The sequence below is a fragment of the Emiliania huxleyi genome, assembly GCF_000372725.1.
Source record: "Emiliania huxleyi CCMP1516 unplaced genomic scaffold EMIHUscaffold_48, whole genome shotgun sequence".
Classification (NCBI taxonomy): domain Eukaryota; phylum Haptophyta; order Isochrysidales; family Noelaerhabdaceae; genus Emiliania; species Emiliania huxleyi.
In genome coordinates, this window is record NW_005198391.1 from 440,381 (window position 1) to 460,755 (window position 20,375).

Sequence of the window (20,375 nt, forward strand, 5' to 3'; positions counted from 1 at the left end):
TCCTATCGAGGCGGGTCGGGCGAGGCGGCGCCTGAAAGAGTGGGCTCACAGGCCGCGCCCCTCTTGTGTTCGCAGGCGGACGGGGAGGAGGCGGAGGAGGAGGCGGAGGACGGCGTCGCGCACGTCGAGTGGGCCGCCCGCTCGCTCACCAAGCAAGAGCTCTCCTCGCTCGCGCGCTGCTTGGTCCTCGAGGCACGCCGCAGGCATGCGCCGCGGAACGGTGCAAACGGCGGCGCGAACGGCGCGCACGGCGCGAACGGCGCGAACGGGCGCGCACGCCGGCCGGGCGAGCGGAGCGAGTCGCCCTCCTCCGCCTCCGAGGCGGAGCCGTCCCGCCTTCCGCACTGGTCGCAGCAGCCCGCGGGCCAGCGCGGCGCGCGCTCGGGCGAGGGGCGCAGTGCGAAGCGGGGGGGGGCGGAGCTTGCGAGGCCACGCAGGCCGCAGCTCAAGGCGGCGCAGGCAAAGGTCAACTCGCGCGTGGTCGTCGTGTACGAGGAGGAGGACGAGGCGGCCGGCGGCGGCGCGATGGTGCAGGTGCCGTACGCGGGCGTCGTCACCAAGGTAGCCGCCGCCAAGGGGATGCTCGTGCTCTTCGAGGGCGGGGAGTCGGTCTGGGTCGACGAGCGCGCGGGCGACGAGTGGTGGTACGAGACCCCGCCCAAGCCGCCCGCGAGCCAGGCCGCCGCCGCGAGCGACGAGGCGGCCTCGTCGACGTCGCGGCCCGTGTCGGCGGTGCCTGGCGGCGAGGAGAGCGCCACGCGGCGCCAAAAGGCGATGTACCAGAACGCCACGGCGGCCGCGGGCGGGCAGCGCGCGCCGGAGATGCTGCCCGAGGAGGCCGTCAACAAGATCAAGTCGGACCAGGTCGAGGCCCTCCTCTCCAGGCTCGAGGCGCAGGCCAAGTAGCCGCGGGGCTGCTCTGCCGAGAGGCGCTTCACTCGCCGTGAGTCGTCCTTGGTGTGGAGGGACCGCGGCCCACGCTCGCCGCCATCGATGTTTGGAGCGTGTGCATGCCCTCAGTCGGGGGTCAGTCGGGGGATGCGGGTGTGCACGAGACCTTCGTCCACTGCGCTGCAACGCGCGGCAGTCTTGAGAACCGCAGAGCCGTGGGCTGCGTGAGTGCCAGGCATGGTGCCAGGGTCACCCCGGCCACCCACTGCCCTCCGCTTCGCGCTTGTGTCTCACACGCACCCGCTCTCTCGCGTGCGACGATGTACCGAATCCAAAACTTGTGTTCCGTCCTTTGAGAATCACAGCCAAACACAACGATAATTCCATACTAAGGCTTGAGCCTGACGCCGCCGCGCCCGGCGCGCGCGTCGGCCTTGTCCCTTACCTTGGAGAGCACTTGGAGGCTGACCATTAGCATCACGGCTCGTACTTCTGTAGCTTCCCCTGCAGCGTCGCGATCTTCGAGTCCTTGAGCCTCACCAGCTGCTCCAGCTTCTGGATCTTGATCTCGAGGATCTCGACCGTCTCGCGCAGCTCACTGATGTTTTGGTCCTTCTCCGCGAGCAGCTCTTGCACCGCGCCGTCGCGCAGCCCGACCTGCGCGCCTCCCGCGAGGCCGCCGACCCTCCGCGGCGGCGCCGCAGCGGACCGGGGCGTCGCCTGCGCGTGCGGTCGCTGCGGCGCCGCCTCCTCCTCCTTGCTGCGCGACCCGTACTTCGAGAGGCGCACCTGCAGCTGCTTGAGCATCCGCTCCACCGCCTGCGGCTGGCAGCTGCAGATGGCGTCGAGCTCCTCCTGGCGCAGCTGCCACCCCATCTTTTTGAAGACCCGCGCGTTCAGCGTCTGCCAGTTGTACATTTTCTGCGCGTACGAGTTGGCACTCGGGTAGTTGTGGACCTCGACGATCCGCGGAAAGTAGTGGTGCACTATCTCCGCCGTGAGCACGCCGTCGGCAAAATCGCGAGCAATGTTGCGCTTGGGGCGCGAGAGCGGCACCTCGTCCACCCACGTGTAGATGCGCTGCAGCTCATCGTCGTCCATCTGCGCCATTGCCGGGATGGCTTTACGCGCGAGCGTTCCGCAAGCAGGTTCGGGCTCCTTGGCGGATAGGGCTTCAATGTGTTTCGACTACCTTTGTTCTCTTCTCATCATAAAATCATCGCAAACCCTGTCAGCACTTCACCCTCACTTGCCATACGGTCTGCTTGCGAGCGTGTTCTGCACGTTCCTGGCAGTCGCCGTCGCAGCGCCAATAGGCACCGCTCGCCAACAGGTTAGCCATACCGAGGCGGGTCCGTACGTGAACGCCGCAGGGTCTCAACCCCTTGGGCCAGTTGTTGGTGGAACCACCTCAAAGCCGGCGCGCGTGCGCGGGCGATGGACTACGCCAGCAGCTCAAGGGCTTGCTCCCTCCTCACCACCACCGCGCGCGCTGCTGCAGGAGCGCCGCGTGACGCACTGCGGCATGCCGCACTGCGACATGCCGCACTGAGGGAGGGTGTAGAGGATGTAGAGTGTAGAGCGCTGTAGAGCTGTAGAGATGTAGAGCGCTCTGGAGCGCTTTAGAGCTGTAGAGCTCTACATCCGCCGCGGGACGAAGCGCCTCCGTTGTAGAGCGATGTAGAGCGCGATTTTGCTGTAGAGTTTGTTGTAGAGGCTCTACAGCCAAACCGCCGGGAAGGCAGTGACTCAAAGAGGTCAAGCCGCGCTAATGGGGGGTCTCCGAGCTTACTGGAGCTCTGATGGACAGCCCTGACTATCCCTGACACACAGAGAGTCACTCCGACGGCTCACAACACCCTATAACTGCGTCATGACCAGCCTGCCATGCGTCGCCGGTGCCGCATTCGTCGCTGTGCTTCTTTAGCAGGCGGTGGACTGTCGGCTGCGAGGACGGTCGCATTTGCGCGAGGCGAGGCGAGCATTGTTGAGCGTTGCATGCGCCATGCCTCGCGCCAGCGCGTGCGGGAGCTCCTGGCTGAGCGTTGAGTCCAGGCAAGTTGCGCTGGCCACTATCACTACGCCGAGCCGAGCTGACGCGTCGAGGCGCCGGCCAGTCGCAGCCGTGAGGCATGCCACAGCAGCAGAGGCACCTGCCACCCATTGGGCGGGCAGACAGAAGGCCAGGGCAGCACTGGCAAGTGCAACGCGCCTCATGTCGGAGAGCGACCGTGCCTCGTTCGCCGCTTATGATGTAGAGTTTGTTGTAGAGATTTCACGTTGTAGAGCGCCTCTACATCGCTCTACAACGGAGGCGCTTCGTCCCGCGGCGGATGTAGAGCTCTACAGCTCTACAGCGCTCTACAGCGCTCTCCAGCGCTCTACATCTCTACAGCTCTACAGCTCTACATCCTCTACACCCTCCCTCAGATGCCGCAGCTGCACCGTTTCCCTCCGGACACCATCGTGAACTCGGCGGCCTGCGAGGACGCGGTTAGCACCACACCGGATCTCTCCTGAGAGCCGGCGCGGATCGCGGATGCAGCTTTAAGGCTCTGCCGGCGGATCTGTGGCCTGGCGTATGCCAGGCTGCGGGTCCAAAGTGTCCCGGCGCGGCGCGCGCCACCGCCCCTGGCGCGGGGCGGGATGTCAGTACGTGAGTACGGTGTCCCTGCCTGTCCCTGTGCTCCACCTTGGCTTGAGTCAGGCTTCGGGCCTGGCCTAATCGCTCGCGCGCGGGTGTGCCTGCTTGGCTCAAGCCAAACAACAACAGACACTTATGGCTCTCTGATGCCCAATGCGTGCACTCGTCCCTCTCTGTATGTATGTGGGCTCGTGTGTGCGGGCGGGGGCCCTCCTACCTACCTACCTACCTACCTAGCGACCCAACGATTTTATGAGTGGCAGCAAAGGGAGTGTACGTAAGAGCTACATACACTAGGTAGGTAGGTAGGTAGGTAGGTAGGATACACTGAAAAAGAATTTAAACAAAAGAACTCTCTCTCACAGCAGACAGGCTCGACACAGGTGCGAACTGGCGCGTGCTAGTACTATCACCGGAAACAAAAAATCTCTGTCGGCCGTCCCCTCTCGCACCGCCTCGATTGCACCACCTCTATTGGCGACACGCCGCAAACGTGTTGGAGCCGCGGCCGTCTCCACTCATGCCGCGGTCGCCGAGCGCCACCCTGATCTTCCTCATTCTCACCAGCGCGGCGGCTCTGCACTCGCGCCTCGATCCGTGTCTCGGCGAGTTCACGCGGTGCCCGGACAGCGGCGTGTGCACGATGAGCTCGCACTGGTGTGGCGCCAAGAGCGGCTGCAAGCGCGGGCAGTATCTCTGCCCCAGCGACTCGCGGACATGCGTCGACTCGGCGGCGGACTACGCAAAGTGCCCGGGCATCAAGGGCACTCACCTCGACTGGACGCTCGGCACGGAGGCGCGGCTCGACTTCCTCGTGGCGCACACCAGCCTCAGCGCGCAAATCGGCCAGCTGCATAACACGGCGCCGGAGCTGCTCGAGCTCGGCGTCCCCGAGTACCAGTGGCTGAACGACGACCAGCACGGCGTCGCTCGCACACCTGCGCGCGCGACCGTCTTCCCGAATGGCGTCGGCCTCGGCGCGACTTTCTCGCACGCCACTCTGCGGGCCGTCGGCGCCGTCGTGGGTCGCGAGGCGCGCGGGCTGCACAACGGCTTCCTCGCGTCAGACCCGCGCAGGCGCCAGATGACGTGCAACGGCTGCGGCCTGACCCTGTACGCGCCCAACCTGAACCTGGTGCGCGACCCGCGCTGGGGCCGTGCGCAGGAGGTGAGCCGGAGAGGAGCAGCCGGAGAGGAGTAGCGCACGGCCCGCGGCATTCCCGTGACACGTCCACGACGTGTGACAGCCACGACCTGCCGCATCCCTCCGCCAGGTGTACGGCGAGGACCCGACCCACATGGGCGAGCTCGTCGTCGAGTTTGTGCGGGGCGCGCAGAACAACACCGCTGGACGCACGGACGCGGACGGCTACCTGCAGGCCGGCACCTGCTGCAAGCACGTCGCGGTGTACAACACCGAGGGTCACGCCGGGGGGCCGAGCCGCATGAGCCTCAACGTCGACGTGAACGCGCGCGACTTGTGGGAGACGTACCTGCCCGCCTTCCAGGTGTGGCACCGCCGACCTCTGGCCGAGATGCGGAGGAGATGCAGACGAGATGCGGACGAGATGCAGACGAGATGCAGACGAGATGCAGACGAGATGCAGACGAGATGCGGAGATGGCCAAGCTATAGCCGTGTGACCTGTGCGAGACGCCGGCCCCGCCCCGCAGGCCTGCGTCGTGCGGGCCCGCTCGTCGCACGCGATGTGCTCCTACAACTCGCTCAACGGCGGCCGCGCGGCAGCTGGCCTCGCGCGGGCGGAACCTCTTCCGACCCGCCTCGGAGCCGTGCGTGCTAGGCGTGCCCACCTGCGGCAGCCGCGGCTTGCTGACGGCGGTGCTGCGAGAGACGTGGAGGTGGGACGGCTTCGTCGTCAGCGACTACGATGCCTGGGCCAACATCGCGTTGGCGCACCACTACAACGCCACGCTGCGGGCGGGCGCCGCGCAGGGCCTCAACGCCGGCATCGACCAGGAGGGCGGTTCCGCGCTGGCCATTTCGACGCTGCCCGCCGCCATTCGGGACGGCCTGACCACACCCGCCGCCGTGGCGCGCGCGTTCCGCAACCTCTTCCGGCTGCGCATACGGCGGGGCGCAGCTCGACTTTCCCGCCCGCCGCGAGCGCACCCGAGCGCACCCGAGGTTGGCCTGAGGTCTAGGCTGGGCATGCTCGACCCGCCCACCCACGTGAGCTACAACGCTCTGCGCTACAACGCGACCGAGCTCGCCTCCAACAGGCGCCGCCTCGTGGGGGCGCGAGGCGTGACCGACGTCTCTTCACGCGCGCTCGTGTGTGTTCAGGCGCCACCTCGCCGTGGCGCGCGAGGCGGCCCTCGAGCTCATGACCCTGCTGGAGAACAAGGGCAGCGCCCTCCCGCGCTCGACCGCCCAGGGCGGCGCCTTGTCGCTGACCGCCCTCTCCGCGCGTTTCGGTAGGCGGCGCCCTTCCGCTCGACGCCAAGGTTGGCCGGCTCGCCGTGGTCGGTCCGCAGGCAAACGTCTCCGGCGTGCTGTTCGGCAACTACGCCGGGTCCGCAAACAAGGGCAGCTGCCAGTCGCCCTCTCCCGTTGCGGGAAGGAGACTCGGCCGCGACGACCGCTCCGCGTGCCCTCCCCGCAGGCAACTGGGGCCTCTCCCTCGAGGCGGCGCTGCGAGAGCGGCTCGGCGGCGGCACAGTCACCGCAGCGCGCGGTCTCGACGCCATCGGCGCGCCAGAGTCGAGGGACGGCTTCAGGGCCGCTGCCGCCGCCGCCGCTTCCGCGGACGCCACGGTGGTCGTGCTCGGGCTCGCCTTCGACCAGTACTGCCACGGCGACGACGACGGGCTCGGGGACCACTGCGAGCGCGAGGGCGTGCACTGGCGGACCGCTGGGGCACGCCCTCCTGCCCACGTCCACGTGTCCTCGCTAGTTCCCCGCAGGCAACGACCGGCGCATCATCGAGCTGCCTCTCGGCCAGCAGAGGATGGTCGCCGCCTTGCGTGCCGCAACGGTGCGAGCGCCACTGGCCTGCTTGCTCGTGCACCGAGATCGCCCGAGCTCACCCGGAATCCCGAGGAGTAGGCTGGTCCGCTCGTCTGCTAGAGAAGGTTCCTAGAAGGTTCCTGTGACTAGCAGGCTGGCCCGCTCGTCTGCCTGCTCGTGCACGGCGGCGCCATCGCGATTGACAACGCCACCCGCGCCGCTTGCGACGCTGTGCTCGACGCGCGGCGCGCAGAGATCATTTTGGAAGCTGCCCTGAAGCTTCTCGGAACCTGACCGTAGGTGCTGGACGCGTGGTATCCGGGGATTGAGGGTGGCGCGGCCGTGGCTGCAACTCTATTCGGCGACGTTTCGCCGGCGGCCCCGCACGCCTCGTCACCTTCCACCGGGAGGCACTTCCCCGAGCCTCCTATATGCGCCTTCCGTAGGCGGGCCGCACGCCCGTCACCTTCTACCGGGCGACAGCTGATTTGCCGCCGCTCGCCGACACGGGCATGTACCCCAACGCCAGCAGCGGCTCGCGCGGCGCCACGTACCGCTTCTTCGAGGGCGCGCCGCTCTACCCGTTTGGGCACGGGCTCAGCTACACCACCTTTGCATACTCCAGCCTGTCGCTCGACGCCGCCTCGCATTCCGCTTGCGATGCGGTGGGCGTGACGGTGACGGTGACCAACACGGGCTCCGTGGCCTCGGACGAGGTGCGTGCTGGTGTGCGTCCCGCAGGCCGTCAACGACACGCGCTTCACGCGTCGGCCCGTGAGCAGGTCGTGCAGGTGTACCTCAAGCAGCCCGACGCCACCGTCCCGGCGCCGCGCGTGCGGCTGGGCGCGTTTGAGCGGATCAAGCGCCTGGCGCCAGGCGCCTCGATCGCGGTGAAGCTGAGCGTGCCGCCCGAGGCGCGCGCCGTGGTGCACGGCGGCGAGGCCACGGGCGAGGCCGTCTTCGCCGCCTCGGCTGGCGTGACGCTGGAGAAGGGGCGGCTCGAGATCTTTGTCGGCGGCGGCCAGCCGGACTTTTTCAAGGGCCGCTTGGCCGCCACCACGAGCATCGTCGACACGAAGAGGGCGAGCGCATGCGCTGCTCAGCAGGACACGTGAGCGCCATGGTGAGCGCGGCGCGCCTCACACCACACGCTGAAAAACGAGAGAGTACAGGTCCCTCGAGAGGTATGTCTGTTTGTACGCGCGACGTGCGTGGGGCTGCGTGTGCTGACAAACTAGAGGTACGAGGCTGCCAGCGCTAGCTCCTAGCCTCGGCTGCGAGACGGGTAAAATAATGCAGGTCGCACGGACAAATTATGGGGGGGGACCGATAGTTCCATCTTCCAAAGATGAAAGAAAGAAAGAAAGAATTTTGGGAAAGAAAGAAAACATACACACACCAAGGGAGGGATGGGAGGACGGCGCGCCGCCACCACACAGGGATTTTAAGACAGATAGCAGAAAGAAAGAAAACTTGGAGGACTTGGAGTGCAGTCATCAACCGCAGATCCAGGGCCGGGGGCCCGGGGGGCTGGAAGCACACCCAGCGGGCCGGATGATTGGCATCGGGTTACGGGCTAGACCTATTCCTGGGGGGGTGCGCGTTCGCAGGGAAAGGGCCGTAAAGTAAACACGGTCTCCGAGGGTGGGCTCTGCGCTTTGGGTTTCCCCTCTCGCCGCCAGAAATATTCTTTTTTCAGCCTGACGCTTTAGGTGGCGGCACGGTGACGACGGTGCCTGCAGAGCCAGACCCGCACATGCAAAGGCTGCTCGCTCGCAGGCTCTCCGTCTTAGCCATGGCCGGCACCGGTTCTTCCGCCAGCGCGCTGCCGCAGCTGGAGCGCTTCGAGAGGGCGCTCTCGTCGGTCGACATCGCCGTCGAGCCGAGGGTGCAGCTCGTGCCGCCGGCTGTCGGTGGCGGTGAGTGGCCCTTGCCGCTGGACGAGTCGGTCGCCGTGCTCGACTCGTCCTTCAACCCGCCGACGTGCGCGCACGTCCACCTGCTCCGCTCCGCCGCCGCTCGCTTCGGCGTCCGCCGGCGGATGCTGCTCCTCGCAAAGCAGAATGCGGACAAGCCGGTTGTTGGCGCGAGCCTGCCTCACCGGCTGCAGATGATGGAGCTGCTCGCGCGCGAGGAGGTGGAGGGCAGCACGGTCTGCGGCGTGACGGCGCACCCGCTCTTTGTCGACAAGGCGCGCGCCCTCCGCGCGCTGTGCGGACCGGACGCCACCATCTTTCTGCTGGTCGGGTACGACACGTGGGAGCGTGTGGTCGACCCTAAGTACTACCCGGAGGGGCGGAGGGACGACGCGCTGCGCTCCCTCTTCGGCACGGTCGAGGCGGTCTCCCTCTCTCGCGCCTCGCCTCGCCTGGACGTGTCCGTGACACGTCCTCGGACCGTGGCAGGTGGTTGTCACCTCGCGCGACTCGGCGAGCGCGTCGACGATGGCCCCCGGCCTCAGCGCCGAAGGGCAGGCGAGCCGCGAGGGAAGCTGGCCCCGTGAGAGAGCCGTGAGGGAGTCGCGAGGGAGCTCGGCGCGGGCGTGTGGGGAAGGGGCGCACAGCAGGGGGAGAGCTCACATCGGAGAGAGGCACAGCAGAGAGGTGCCTCTCCTCCTCGAGAGCCGCGCGGCGCCCGCTCGCAGGCGGCTGCGGTGAGGAGCGGGCTGCCCGCCGAGGTGACGCACGGGCGGCTCCACTTCATGCCAAACGACGAGGCCCTCGCCGCCGTCTCGTCGAGCGCCGCGCGCGGAGCCCTCGCCGGCGACGATCCGGCCGCCGCTGCAGAGGTGCTCCCCGATTGCATACGCGCGTACGCAAAGGAGCACGGCTTGTACGAGTAGGGCCGCTGGGAGATTGGGAGAGGAGTCGGCTCTAGTCAGTTGGCCGCGCTGGGCAACGCGCATGCGCACATCGCTCTCTGGCGTCTCGCCTGGGCGCTGGGGTGTGTCTGAGTCTGTGTGCACGTCTCAGCTCGCGCTCTCGCGCCTCTGGCCTCTCGAGCTTGGGGCTGGGCCGGGGTTGGTAGGTGTAGGGGGTCAATCAGCCATTCGGCGGATGTGCACATTTGTGCGAAACATATGTCAGTCACGGCGTTTACGGTTTAACACACTCGAAAAAACGACGCCACACACCGCGCAATGCGCAAATAACTCTCCCGACTCCGGGCCCCGGGGCGCGGGGGGCCGCGCGCCCGGGCGGTGCGGGCCCGCGCGGCGCGGGGCACCGGGGCAGGCCTGGGCCCCCCCAGAGACCGCGGCAGATGCCGAGAGGGCAGAGGCACAGCGCGGGCAGAGCCTCGTCTCGACTTCTGGAACGGTACGTCCCCACACACGACACGCCGCTCCGGCAGTCAATATTCTGCGCACATACACAGTGTCTCACGCACGGACGAGCTGCGTGCGGCCGTCATACGGCCTTACGTCAACCTCGAGTGGAGATCACCGGAATATCCTCGCACACTCAAACGACGGGGCTCCTCTCCCCCAAACACCACCTCCCATAGTCTCGTCAGCCGCCTCCTCGCCCAAACACCACCTCCCATAGTCTCGTCAGCCGCCTCCTCGCGTCCCCGCCTGTGGGTTGTGGAGGGAGGGGATGGCATGAACGCACGGAGAGGGCGAATGCGGGCAGGGCTGTTGCGACGGGGCGCCGGGCAGGGGCGGGGGAGGATGTCTGCGTGGCGATTGGCAGGACGGCAGATGGGGTTCTGCCGCCTGCCACCCAAAAGCCCGCGATGTGGGTCGGTGTCGGAGAGATATTGACCGCTTGCGGCACGGTCGTGACCACCGCGCGCGGCTTCGATTACCTCCAGCGTGCTCTCTAGCTATTGGCGGCTCGGCGGTGTGTTTTGGCGCGCGCGGCAGGTGGTACTGGCACCGTTTACCCGCCGCGCCGCTGCCCTTGCCACCGGCAACACGCAAAGCTGCGGCAGTGCCAGAAGCGGCGGCGGGGCGGTCATCGGAGGCCACGGCTGCATCCGCACGCGCCCCGCGGGTTCAGGTGGTACAAGAGCTGATGGCGAAGGCGCGCACGCAGCTATGACGGCGGAGCTTCTTCGCCTGGCTGTCGCCCGCCAACACGTGGTGAGGACGGGGTGGCCACGTCCAGCCGGCCATGGCGGCGTCAGGGTGCGCTGCCGCCGCTGCGCTTGGACGTGGCTCTCAAGCGGCTCGCTTCCAGGACTGGCGGGTCTGGCGGAGGAACCAGGAAGGAGAAGGCGCCGAAGCTGAGGCACGCCGTCGCGATCGTTGCCGCCCACGCGCGGCCGAAGAAGACCCACCGGTTGGGGTCGCTGTAGCGCATGGGGTCGTTGTAGCGCACGGGCTGCGCACGCGGGTGCTGCGCGGGGCAAACGACGCGACAGCGCCGGGGTTTCTTTTTATGTGGTCTCTTGTAGCAAAGCCCGCCGCTTGAAATTATGTTTTGACCGCGCAAGATATGAAGGGTGGCTAAGGGCTCTGCCCGCAAGGCGCCCGCGTCGCAGACGCGGTACCATTGACAAATCTGCAACAACACAAACAACGCGATCTTTGTCAAGCGCAACAACTTCAACCTGCTGCTCCACGAGACGTTCGGCGGCGGCTTCTCGCCCACCGCCGTTCTCAAGCTGCGCCGCCTCGCGCGCAAAGTCGCGCGCGGCAGCGTCGACCGCACGGCCTACTCGCCCAAGTACTCGCTCTCTTTTATGTCCCACCATGCAGAGCGCATCTCTCTCTCTGTTGTGCGAGGCGTGAACCGCGCCATTCGCTCTCACCTGGCAACCCTGTCTGCACGTCTCGCGCGCGCGTGAACAGGGCTCCAGGCCCCAAATGACGTGTGAGTGACTGAGTGTTAGATTTGTTTGGTATTGCTAAAAATCTCTCAAATCTGCAATATACCCCCACACGCCGCTTGAAAGTATGCCACTGCGGGACGCGGAAACGAAAGGTGTGTAGACCCCAGTTCCAGCGGACGCAGCGAGCGTCGGGACTCCGTCCTAGCAGATGAAGTCTTCCTCCGTGGGCTCCACGGCGGCCCGGATCGCGAGCTCGATCGATACGCGACGCGCTCGGCCTCCGCTGGCGGCTGCCGCAAGAGCGGCTGGCTCACGGCAGCGTCTCGCCGGTTGCCGGATAGGAGAGTACAGAACGTCTGGAGTGTAACTGTGTACGTGAGATCGGTTTTGATAACAAGCACGGTCGATCCGTCAAAGCGATACACTCGTTCCTATCTCGCTGGAGGGCTGGCACGGAGCTCTGTGCCGACAAACAGGAAGAGCCGAGCGGCAAGAAGGGCTCGATAACCTTATGAAACAACGCTCTCACCTTTTGCTCTGGGCGCGTCCGAATTCTTGTTCCTCTTACGCCGGCGCTGTGTCTCTCGCGGCGCGCGCCAGCGCCAGCAGACCCGATGCTCTATGCCGACAAGAGAGCGCTCGAGACCAACCTGAAGGCGCGCGCCGAAGCGCCACGCGCGCCGGTGCCCGCGCCACCCCGCCGCGACCCCGCCTCCGCCGCGCCGCAGGTCAACCTGCTCGCGATTCGTGAAAAGGAGCTCAACTACTACACGCAGAACTGCCAGGCCGTGGGGACGCAGGCGGCGCTGCTCGCGGGGTTCGCGTACTCGGGCCTCACCCAGGTGGCCATCCCGCACGACCGCGCGTACGCGCTGCGAATCGCGTACCTCCTCGTGACGACGACGGCGATGTGCTTTGAGCTGATCGCGGTGCTGAACACGACGCTGCTCTCGATGATGGGGCCGGGGCTGGCGCTGCGCGGTCCGGACGGCTCGATGCACCCCGCCGTCGACGGGATGATGACCGAGTACCGCACCGCCTACTACTGCTTTGTGCTCGGCCTCGTCTTTTTCCACTTTTCGGCCGCCCTCTTCTCGTGGCTCATCTACGTGCACTGGTCGGTCTCGACGATGGCGCGCGGCGGCCACCTGCTCCCCGGCCCCCCGCCTGCTGCGCCTGCCCTCCCGCCCCTCTCCCGCCCCGCCCCGCGCCTCCTTCCGACCGCCGCCCCGCCCCGGCCAGGTCACGCTCTGCATATGCGGCTCGCTCTTGCTGCTGACGCGCTACGCGAAGCGCGCCCGCCCGCACTTCTCTTCGAGCCCAGGGGAGGGGAGCGTCAACCTCGCCGCCCCCGTCTCCTTAGGCGCGTCTACCTGCGCTTCCGCCTCCCTGCAGAGATGGTCATCACGGGCGCGCTAGGGGCCAGCAGCGGAGGGGAGGCAGTGCGTGGGTCCGTCTCACCGGCCCGCTTGCTCTGCAGGCGCCTTCGAGGCGAGCGACGTGGCCGCCGCCGCCGGGCCCGTCGTCCAGCGGGGCGACGCCGCGAGCGGGTACGTGTCGCGCGAGCAGGCGCAGCTCATTGCGAGCAGCAATCAGTGACTCGAGGGGGGGGGGGAGGGGAAGGAGGGACCGGTACAGTGCCGCCCATGTCCAGTACGTTTGTCTGTCCTGCGCGGCGCGGGGCCCGCGCTTCTCGCGGGCGCCGCCTCTTTCGTGTCGCTCGCTCCCCACTGTGTGTGTGCTGCGTGTGGGTCTCTCTGGTTCCTCTCCTCGCACCTCGGCTGGCAGAGGAGCCACAGAGATGAGGGAAGACACGACGTTGTATAGCTGCGTGAGGAGCTGCGTGTGTAGGCATGCTGTGTTTTGTTACGGGCGCACACGGTGAATGCGGATAAAATCTTTTTTGGTCTCCCAGCTCCCACGCTCCCTCTCCACAACCAGAACCACTTTTCGCACCGCAGCTGCACTGTGTGCACACGGCTCGTTTTGCGAGTATATGGGACACGATGTCTCAAATATGAGGGGTTTTGACTCCTACCGGCTCCTGACGCTATCCCTGGCAGCTCTAATGACCAGGATCAGTAGTGCTATGATAGAGGGTGCCCATACTAGCGCAGGAGCTGCCACACTCGCCCGGACCGTCCCCTTCTGGGGCCGGTTCCGCAGCCCGCGAGAGCCAACAGCGGGGCCGTGCCGCGGGTGCCTACTGCCGAGTGCCACAAACACTGCGCCGTCCCGCCATCACCTACAGGCTGTCTTGTGTGATGGTTGGGATGTCCAAACGCCACCATCTTGGCTCTTGCGACCTCACACCCGCGAGCTGTATGGGTGGTCCTGACGTCGACAGACGCCCGATGACCACGGTGAAGCTGAGCCGGAACGCGTCGACAGGTCTCGTCTGAGCCCGTGGCGGTCGCCGGCTGAGTCGCTGTGCACGGACCGGTACCTCAGGCGTCACCTCCGCAGCCTCAGGTCTCACACTCCATCACCTCCGCCAGGACGCCGTCGGTGGCACGCTCGGCGGCGACTTTGTGGCAGCCCCACAGCGAGCGCGGCATCGAGCCTACTCGGTCTGGTCGGTCGGCCGCACTCCCTGGGTGCCAGGGAGTGCGGCCGACACGCGAGCGGTGCTTCCTGGCGGCGCGCGCCGGCTGTGGGGCTGCCACAAACTCGAGACACGCTTTTTGGGACATTTTCGACGCTTTTGTCCCATACTAGCATACCTTGCGCGCACGCGCGCCAAATTTGTTTTTCTGTCTGCAACAACAGCCCGAGGGGTGAAATGTCTTTGTTGTCTCTGTAACGAAGGGCCCGCCGCTCCGCCTACGCCGGCGATGACCCTCTCGGCAGAGCGACATCGCGACACGCGAGCACCGGGCAGAGAAGGGGACGCAGAAGCGGCTATTAAATTTGAAGCGGTTGGATGGAGAGGCAGCCGGCGCACGAGGAGAGGCAGCCGATGGAGCCGACGAGGTGAGTAGACACGAGTTTACCATTCTGCCCGGGGGGGGGGGGGGGGGCGCAAGCCCTCCCCACCACTGCTACTCTGTACTGCATGCAACTCAGCAGTGGTCGCAAGCGTCGCAAAGGGCAGGGAGGCAGCCTCGCGCGCTGTCGAACGCCCCCCCGGCCCAGACAGAGGCATCACAATCATGCTCTGGCCAGCGTCTGGTGGCTCGGCATTGCGCAACACACGCCGCAATCAGCCTGAGAGCAGATGATGGGGTGGGCGCGGGTGGACGAGAGTGGAGCCGAGTTGGGTGGGAGAGGGAGCACGCACGTGCAGCGGTGCCGAGAGTGGGTTGAGATGGCACCGCCTGCGGCCGCCCGGGCGACGGCTTGCGCAGGTATGTTGTTCATGTCCTTATCCGCCGCCGCTTGGCTGCAGCAGCCAATGACGCCGCCCGTCTTTGCGAAGCGGCGTCTGGACGTGCTTGGCGGTTGACGCCGGCCCGCCACTGCGCCTCGTGCGCGTCCACCTCCGTCGAGGTCGACGCGTCGGGATCGGAGCGCATCACCGAGACGCCAGAGCCCGCCTTCGCCGACATGATTCCCCGCCGGAGAGCTCGGTGAGTGTGCCGTCGCCCGAAACGGAAAACCGGCCGCGGGGAAATATAAGGTAAGATACTCGCAAAACATGCCACACAAGAGTATACTGTGTAGGGCTTAAGAGGGGCGAAGCCGCCACGAAGCACACGTGACGATATATCTTAATTCTTATTACTTATATGGTCGATGCACAGAACTCACTACTCAGAAGCGCTCTCACGAGAAACCTGAGCCCTGGTCTGACAGACTGACAGCAAACCCCGGACAGCGCCTGACAGTGCCCGACAGCCTGACAGCGCTGACAGCACTTTCTCTGACAGTCTGACAGCACGTATCTGACAGCCTGACAGCAGAGCCTGACAGGCGAGGTGACCCGTCGCTGTCAGGCCCTAACGTGACAGCCTGACAGCTGCCTGACAGCCCGACAGCACACAGTGGCCTGACAGCAGCGCTGACAGCCTGACAGCAGCACAGACCGTACACAGACCCCGTAGAGCCTCTTTCTTGTGCCCCATGAGGGTATAACAAAATTACATGCAAAGACATGTGAGTGTGGTCCATGTAGTCATGGGATGGTCATGGGTCTCTCTTTCAACCCTCCCGCCCCACCTCTGCGGACCCCTCTCCAGCACCGGCGGCTGTGCTACTACAAATGAAGCTACCAGCTAGCCTTCTGGGGCCCTACAGCCATATGCCTACGGCGTCTGGGTGGGGGTGGCCGCCGCCGTCTGTGCCGCCGCCGCCGCCTGTGCCTCTGCGCCGCCATCTGCGCTCCCCAGGCGGCCGCCGCCGCCGGCGTGATCACGCCGTGTTCCCGTGTAGGAGGGGGGGTAGCTGCGTAGCCGCCGGCGTCATCGGCGTCAGCACCCCCTTGATAGTCAGCGCCCTCTTGATAGTGTCATAAGTGTGGCTGATGTGTGTCAGAGCCTGACAGCACCCCGACAGCACCACCTGACAGCACCTGACAGCAACAGCCCAACGTCTAACAGCAGCAGCAGCCGCTGACAGCTCTGACAGCTCCGACAGCGTCTGACAGCAACACCCGACAGCTCCGACAGCACCCGACAGCTACAGATCACCTCGCCTGTCAGACACGCACCCGACAGCACCTGACAGCACTGACAGCACCTGACAGCTGGTCTGACAGAGGCACCTGACAGTGCCTGACAGATCAGTGCCCGACAGCCCGACAGATCACCTGACAGGTGACAGCACCTGACAGCCTGACAGCCAGGGCTCAGCGAGAAACCGGTTACACATTTACATATGTATCAAGACCGCATGGGCGGGGACTCTTTTTACCCATCTTTTAGTATATCATTTTTATTTATTTTTATCACCATCACGGCACAGTGTCCACAAATCACTGACAAGGTGTTTTCTGACGCTCATCCGTAACAGCGAATCGGCGTCTGCTCGCCCTTCGCGGCCGACTGGCCTCCCTTCTCAAGATACGCCTGGTGATAGTCCTCCGCCGGCCAAAAGGTGTCGGCGCGTTCGAGAGTCGTCGCCAGCGGCGTGCCGAGCCGCTCAGCCTCGCGCTCGATGGCGGTCTGCGCGGCGAGGCGCTGCCGTTCGTCAGAGTAAAAGATCGCAGAGCGATACTGAGTCCCGACGTCGTTGCCCTGTCGATTGAGCGTCGTCGGGTCATGGACGTCGAAGAAGACACCAAACAGTGTCGTGAGGCCGATGGTGCTCGCGTCAAAGATTATGCGAACAGCCTCTGCGTGGCCGCTCTTGCCCTTCGAAACCGCGCTGTACGTTGGCCGGGGAGTTGATCCACCGATGTAACCTACCTCGGTGCTGATCACGCCTGGCAGTCGCGCAAAGGCGAGCTCCACTCCCCAAAAACAGCCGGCCGCGACCACCAGCGAGGCCACCTCAGATGACCGGCCGGAAGAGTCGACGGCGACCGTGGTTTTGCGAAGCGCTTCGCGCTGCCGCTCACCAGGCTGCTTGCCACCGTACGCGGTGGCGGAGAGCGGCAGCAGCAGGAGCAAGCGCCAGACCATTGTGTTCGTTCGCTTTAGCGCTGCTAGACGGCGCGCCGACGCTGGGTGGTGGGTGGCGGGCAAAGGAAAGAATTTACACAACGCACTCTCTCTCCAGCAGACAGGCTCGACACAGGAAAAGAAAACCGGAACAGAAGGCCGGATCCCTGGCTGGGCGAGAGGGTTTGCTCTGACTCGGTGCCTCGCCTCTTACAGTCTTGCTCGCTTGGCTGATTTTGACCTCAGACAGAGGGTCCCTCCCTCGCCGTCGCCTCGGCCGGTCACCTGTCCTGAGGAAGGGTGTAGAGGATGTAGAGTGTACTGTGCTGTATGAATGGTTGGACAACTCCTGACCACGGCGCCGCAGGCGCCTGTTGATAGGTCCAGGTGATAGCCCTGGATGAGCAATGCATACGTCTAGTTGGACCTCAGATCACTCGCCCGCGTCCCGGTGCTCTGCCGTCGGATTTGTGACGCCGCCGCACCGCGCCGCGGCCGGGGGCCCTCCGGAGGCCGAGGATGGCCGTGGCGGACCGGGACGAGCTCTGGGAGGTGAAGTGTCAGTGTATACATTGTAGAGACAGACCAAGGTGCACAATATCTCTCAGTCTAGCTAAGCCAGGGGAGGCGATGCCGGGGCCGTACAGCAGCTTGATGGTGTTTCGCCGGCGTGCGTCCCGGAGCTGTGCCGGACGGGCGGTCCGTGGGAGGAAAACTCAGGGCAACGCCGACGCCGCTCTGATTCGACTTTTAACTTCAAACAAAGACAGTGGCACGCGCCGCAGCGCGGTGCATGCCACTGTCAGGTGTGTTCACGCCGGGATCGTGCCCTGACTAACCTGCCCAACCATTCAGGGCGACGAGTAGAGCGCTGTAGAGCTGTAGAGCTGTAGAGCGCGCTGGAGCGCTGTAGAGCTGTAGAGCTCTACATCCGGCGCAGGCGGACTGCCTCGCTCCGATGTGTAAAGCGATGTAGAGCGCAAATTCACAGTGAAATCACCAAGTAAATCGTGCTCTACATCGCTCTACATCGCTCTACATCGCTCTACATCGCTCTACATCGGAGGCAGTCCGTCGCTCCCGCGCCGGATGTAGAGCTCTACAGGAAGGTGTGCTGCGGGGGGTTCTGCTTGAGCTCGACGTCACCTGGACGTCACCGCCGCATCCATCTTCATCGTGCTGCGAGCGGCCGGGCGTCACATATCAGGGAAAGGAAAGGGGCTGCGAGGGGCTGCCCGGGACAGGACAACGGTAACCGGGACCCGCTCTCGTCGTCGAAGTGACCGAACCGACCCGCCGCTGCACAATGCTGGCCAGCAGTCCGCTTCCCCCCCTCCGCTGCGACCGCCGCCGCATGCGCCGATGTTCTTTGAATCCCGCCGCCTCTCCCTGCGCCGCTTGCCCCGCCCCGCGTCCGTGTCTTGGAGGCTTGGAGCAGATCGAGACGGTGACCACACGAGATGCGAGACATGGTGCGTGTGAGCGACACCGACAGCTCCGACGCGAGCTCGGAACGGGCGTGAGCCACGACCGCTACTGACGCTGAGGGAGGCCAAGCTGGTGAACCGCAGAAACCCCTCAGGTCTCTCGCAGCGTCACCTGATCATGAGCCACCCTGCCCCCCTTTTCGCACGAGAGGCAGCGTCGAGCCATATCAGTCGGACGCGTGCGTGGGAGTGTGCCCCGTCCCCCGCCCCGACTAACTCGTACGAATCAGGCTGCGCTGTGTTTCAAGACTCAGCATATAGAAGATAAAATGCACAACACCTTCGACGCCCATTTTGTGTTTGGCATGAGCATGCCATGAGCGTGTTGCGCTGTCCGCGTCCGCAACCCGAAATGTGCTCCGAGTGAAAAGCTGCAGTCCCTCGAGGCATGATTCGCGGTGGGCCTCATCGGGGGCCCGCGCTCAACTGCCTCAGGCGGCCACCGCATCGTTTGCGGCATCGTTCTCGGTCACGGCGGGCGCCTTGTTGGCCGGGGACTTGGCGGGCGCCTTGGTTGGCCCTGCTTCCGCGGCCGACTTGGCGACCTTGGGCGGCGAGCCATCGTCGACGTTGGGCTCGCCCTCGGCGGGGCGCTTCGGGGGGGAGGTCTTGTCCTCCGCGGGCTCCTTGGTCGCCTCGGCGGCCGGCTTGCCAGCGTCAGGCTCCGCCGCGGGCTTGTCGCCGGCCTCGGAAGCCGGCGACGCGCCCTTCGTCGCGTCGGCCTTCTCCTCGCCCGCGGTCGGGGCGGGCTCGTCGGCGGGCTTGTCGACGGTCGTGGGCGGCGCGGCCTCCTTCTGCTCGGCCTTCCCCTCCGACCCGGCCTGCGCGCGCACACGCGTCGAAATATTTATGGGGAGGTGGGTTCGGCGGGCGGGCGTGAGGAAGCGGAGAGTGGGCGTGCCTCTGGCTTGGGCTCCGTGAGCTCGCCGGCGGACGGGGTGGGGTCGGCGACGGCGGGCGCTGCGTCCGCCGCGGCCGGCTCTGCGGCCTCGACCTGACGAACGGGGAAGGGGGGTGGGACTGCATGTGCGTCGTCGTCGATCGGGGTCGCGCGCACGCAGGGAAGGGGGGCGTCGGGCGCGCCACGGCTTTCTCGATGCTCGTGGGCGGAGAAACGATCTTCTCGTCGGCGGCGGCGGGCGACAGCGTCTTCGACTCGGCGGCGGACATTGGATATGTGGGAGAGGTAGAGGGCTTTTTTGGGCCTCCAGATGTTGAAAGGGAAAAGAAATTTCGCGCGACGCCGCCACCGCCGCCCACTTCGCCACCGCCTCCTTCCCCGCCGTCCCCTCCGCCACCGCCTCCTCCCTCGCCACAGGCGCCTCCCCCCCCACCGCCTCCTCCCTCGCCACCCCCTCCGCCACCGCCCTCCTTCCTCTTCCCACCCCCTCTGGAGCAGGCGCACATCGCTTCCAGGGAGGGGGGCGCCCTTCTCTGCACGCCCCACCCCCCCCCTAGCATGAGGTGAAGCCACTGGGGGGGCGGGACCCCCCCCCTAGCATGTGGTGAAGCCTCTGGGGGGGTCGGGACCCCCCCCTAGCATGTGGTGGGCACCCCCCAGCAGTTCGTGGGCTAGGAATAGCCGCCAGAGAGCCGATTTTGCCCGGCGGCGCAACCAGTGCGATGGCGACCGAGGCTGTGGCGACCGAGCCGATGACGCTGACATGGTCGGTCTACCCTAGCGACAACATGACCCTACGCGTCGTCCAGGGCTCTGTCGACGAGACGTTCGATCTCGGGTCAGCGACATGCCACGGCCACCCGCCACCGCGATGCCAGGTCTCCCTGTAGCACCTGTCCTCCCCACCACTGTAGGTTTGTCTGCATGGACTACGACTCATTGAAATATTCTTCCCTCAGCTGCGGCGTCAACAACTCGTTTGTGCCAACCAAATCCCCGGTGAGCCGCCGCTCCCAGCGATTCTCCCAGAGACCCTCCCAGCGATCTGAGAGCACACGTAAAGCGAACCTCGCAGGCAAGGACGGCAGCGCCGCCCAACGCTTCGGACTGCGGCTGCGCGAGCGGTCCGCCCCCGGGGTATGGGGACTCAGCAACCAGCCAGCCGCGTG

At 65.8% G+C, this 20,375-nt stretch overlaps 6 protein-coding genes across 6 annotated transcripts in view; 4 read left to right on the forward strand and 2 right to left on the reverse strand.

The window, feature by feature from the left end:
* The window catches only part of EMIHUDRAFT_464491 (hypothetical protein), a gene marked incomplete at both ends in the record, with an annotated part of 2,069 nt that extends 1,163 nt beyond the window's left edge, over positions 1–906 (forward strand). Inside the window, one exon of the mRNA XM_005767755.1 lies at positions 76–906. Within this exon, the coding sequence (XP_005767812.1) occupies positions 76–906 (831 nt within the window). The remainder of the gene's footprint in view (positions 1–75) is intronic.
* A 462-nt stretch (positions 907–1,368) lies between these two features.
* On the reverse strand, positions 1,369–1,992 carry EMIHUDRAFT_66448 (hypothetical protein; the record flags this gene model as incomplete). Its single annotated transcript, XM_005767756.1, has 1 exon — positions 1,369–1,992. One exon carries the CDS (start codon positions 1,990–1,992, stop codon positions 1,369–1,371), a length of 624 nt encoding a protein of 207 aa, XP_005767813.1.
* Positions 1,993–4,178: 2,186 nt separating this feature from the next.
* On the forward strand, positions 4,179–7,617 carry EMIHUDRAFT_211563 (hypothetical protein; the record flags this gene model as incomplete). Its single annotated transcript, XM_005767757.1, has 11 exons — positions 4,179–4,703; positions 4,810–5,024; positions 5,209–5,243; positions 5,337–5,785; positions 5,865–5,970; positions 6,159–6,391; positions 6,450–6,530; positions 6,656–6,733; positions 6,803–6,868; positions 6,949–7,218; positions 7,285–7,617. The coding sequence occupies 11 exons, from the start codon at positions 4,179–4,181 to the stop codon at positions 7,615–7,617; spliced, it is 2,391 nt and encodes a 796-aa protein (XP_005767814.1).
* A 641-nt stretch (positions 7,618–8,258) lies between these two features.
* On the forward strand, positions 8,259–9,344 carry EMIHUDRAFT_211564 (putative cytidylyltransferase; the record flags this gene model as incomplete). The annotated part of the gene is made up of 3 exons (XM_005767758.1): positions 8,259–8,834; positions 8,908–9,012; positions 9,147–9,344. 3 exons carry the CDS (start codon positions 8,259–8,261, stop codon positions 9,342–9,344), a joined length of 879 nt encoding a protein of 292 aa, XP_005767815.1.
* Positions 9,345–11,874: 2,530 nt separating this feature from the next.
* Positions 11,875–13,171, forward strand: EMIHUDRAFT_436817 (hypothetical protein). The gene is made up of 5 exons (XM_005767759.1): positions 11,875–11,934; positions 12,007–12,411; positions 12,521–12,570; positions 12,642–12,678; positions 12,759–13,171. Exons 1-5 carry the CDS (start codon positions 11,893–11,895, stop codon positions 13,161–13,163), a joined length of 939 nt encoding a protein of 312 aa, XP_005767816.1. The 5' UTR covers positions 11,875–11,892; the 3' UTR covers positions 13,164–13,171.
* Positions 13,172–16,218: 3,047 nt separating this feature from the next.
* Positions 16,219–16,686, reverse strand: EMIHUDRAFT_57362 (methionine sulfoxide reductase; the record flags this gene model as incomplete). Its single annotated transcript, XM_005767760.1, has 1 exon — positions 16,219–16,686. A coding segment is annotated over one exon (468 nt), but the record flags the coding sequence as incomplete, so codon positions are not given.
* Between the last annotated feature and the right edge of the window lie 3,689 nt (positions 16,687–20,375).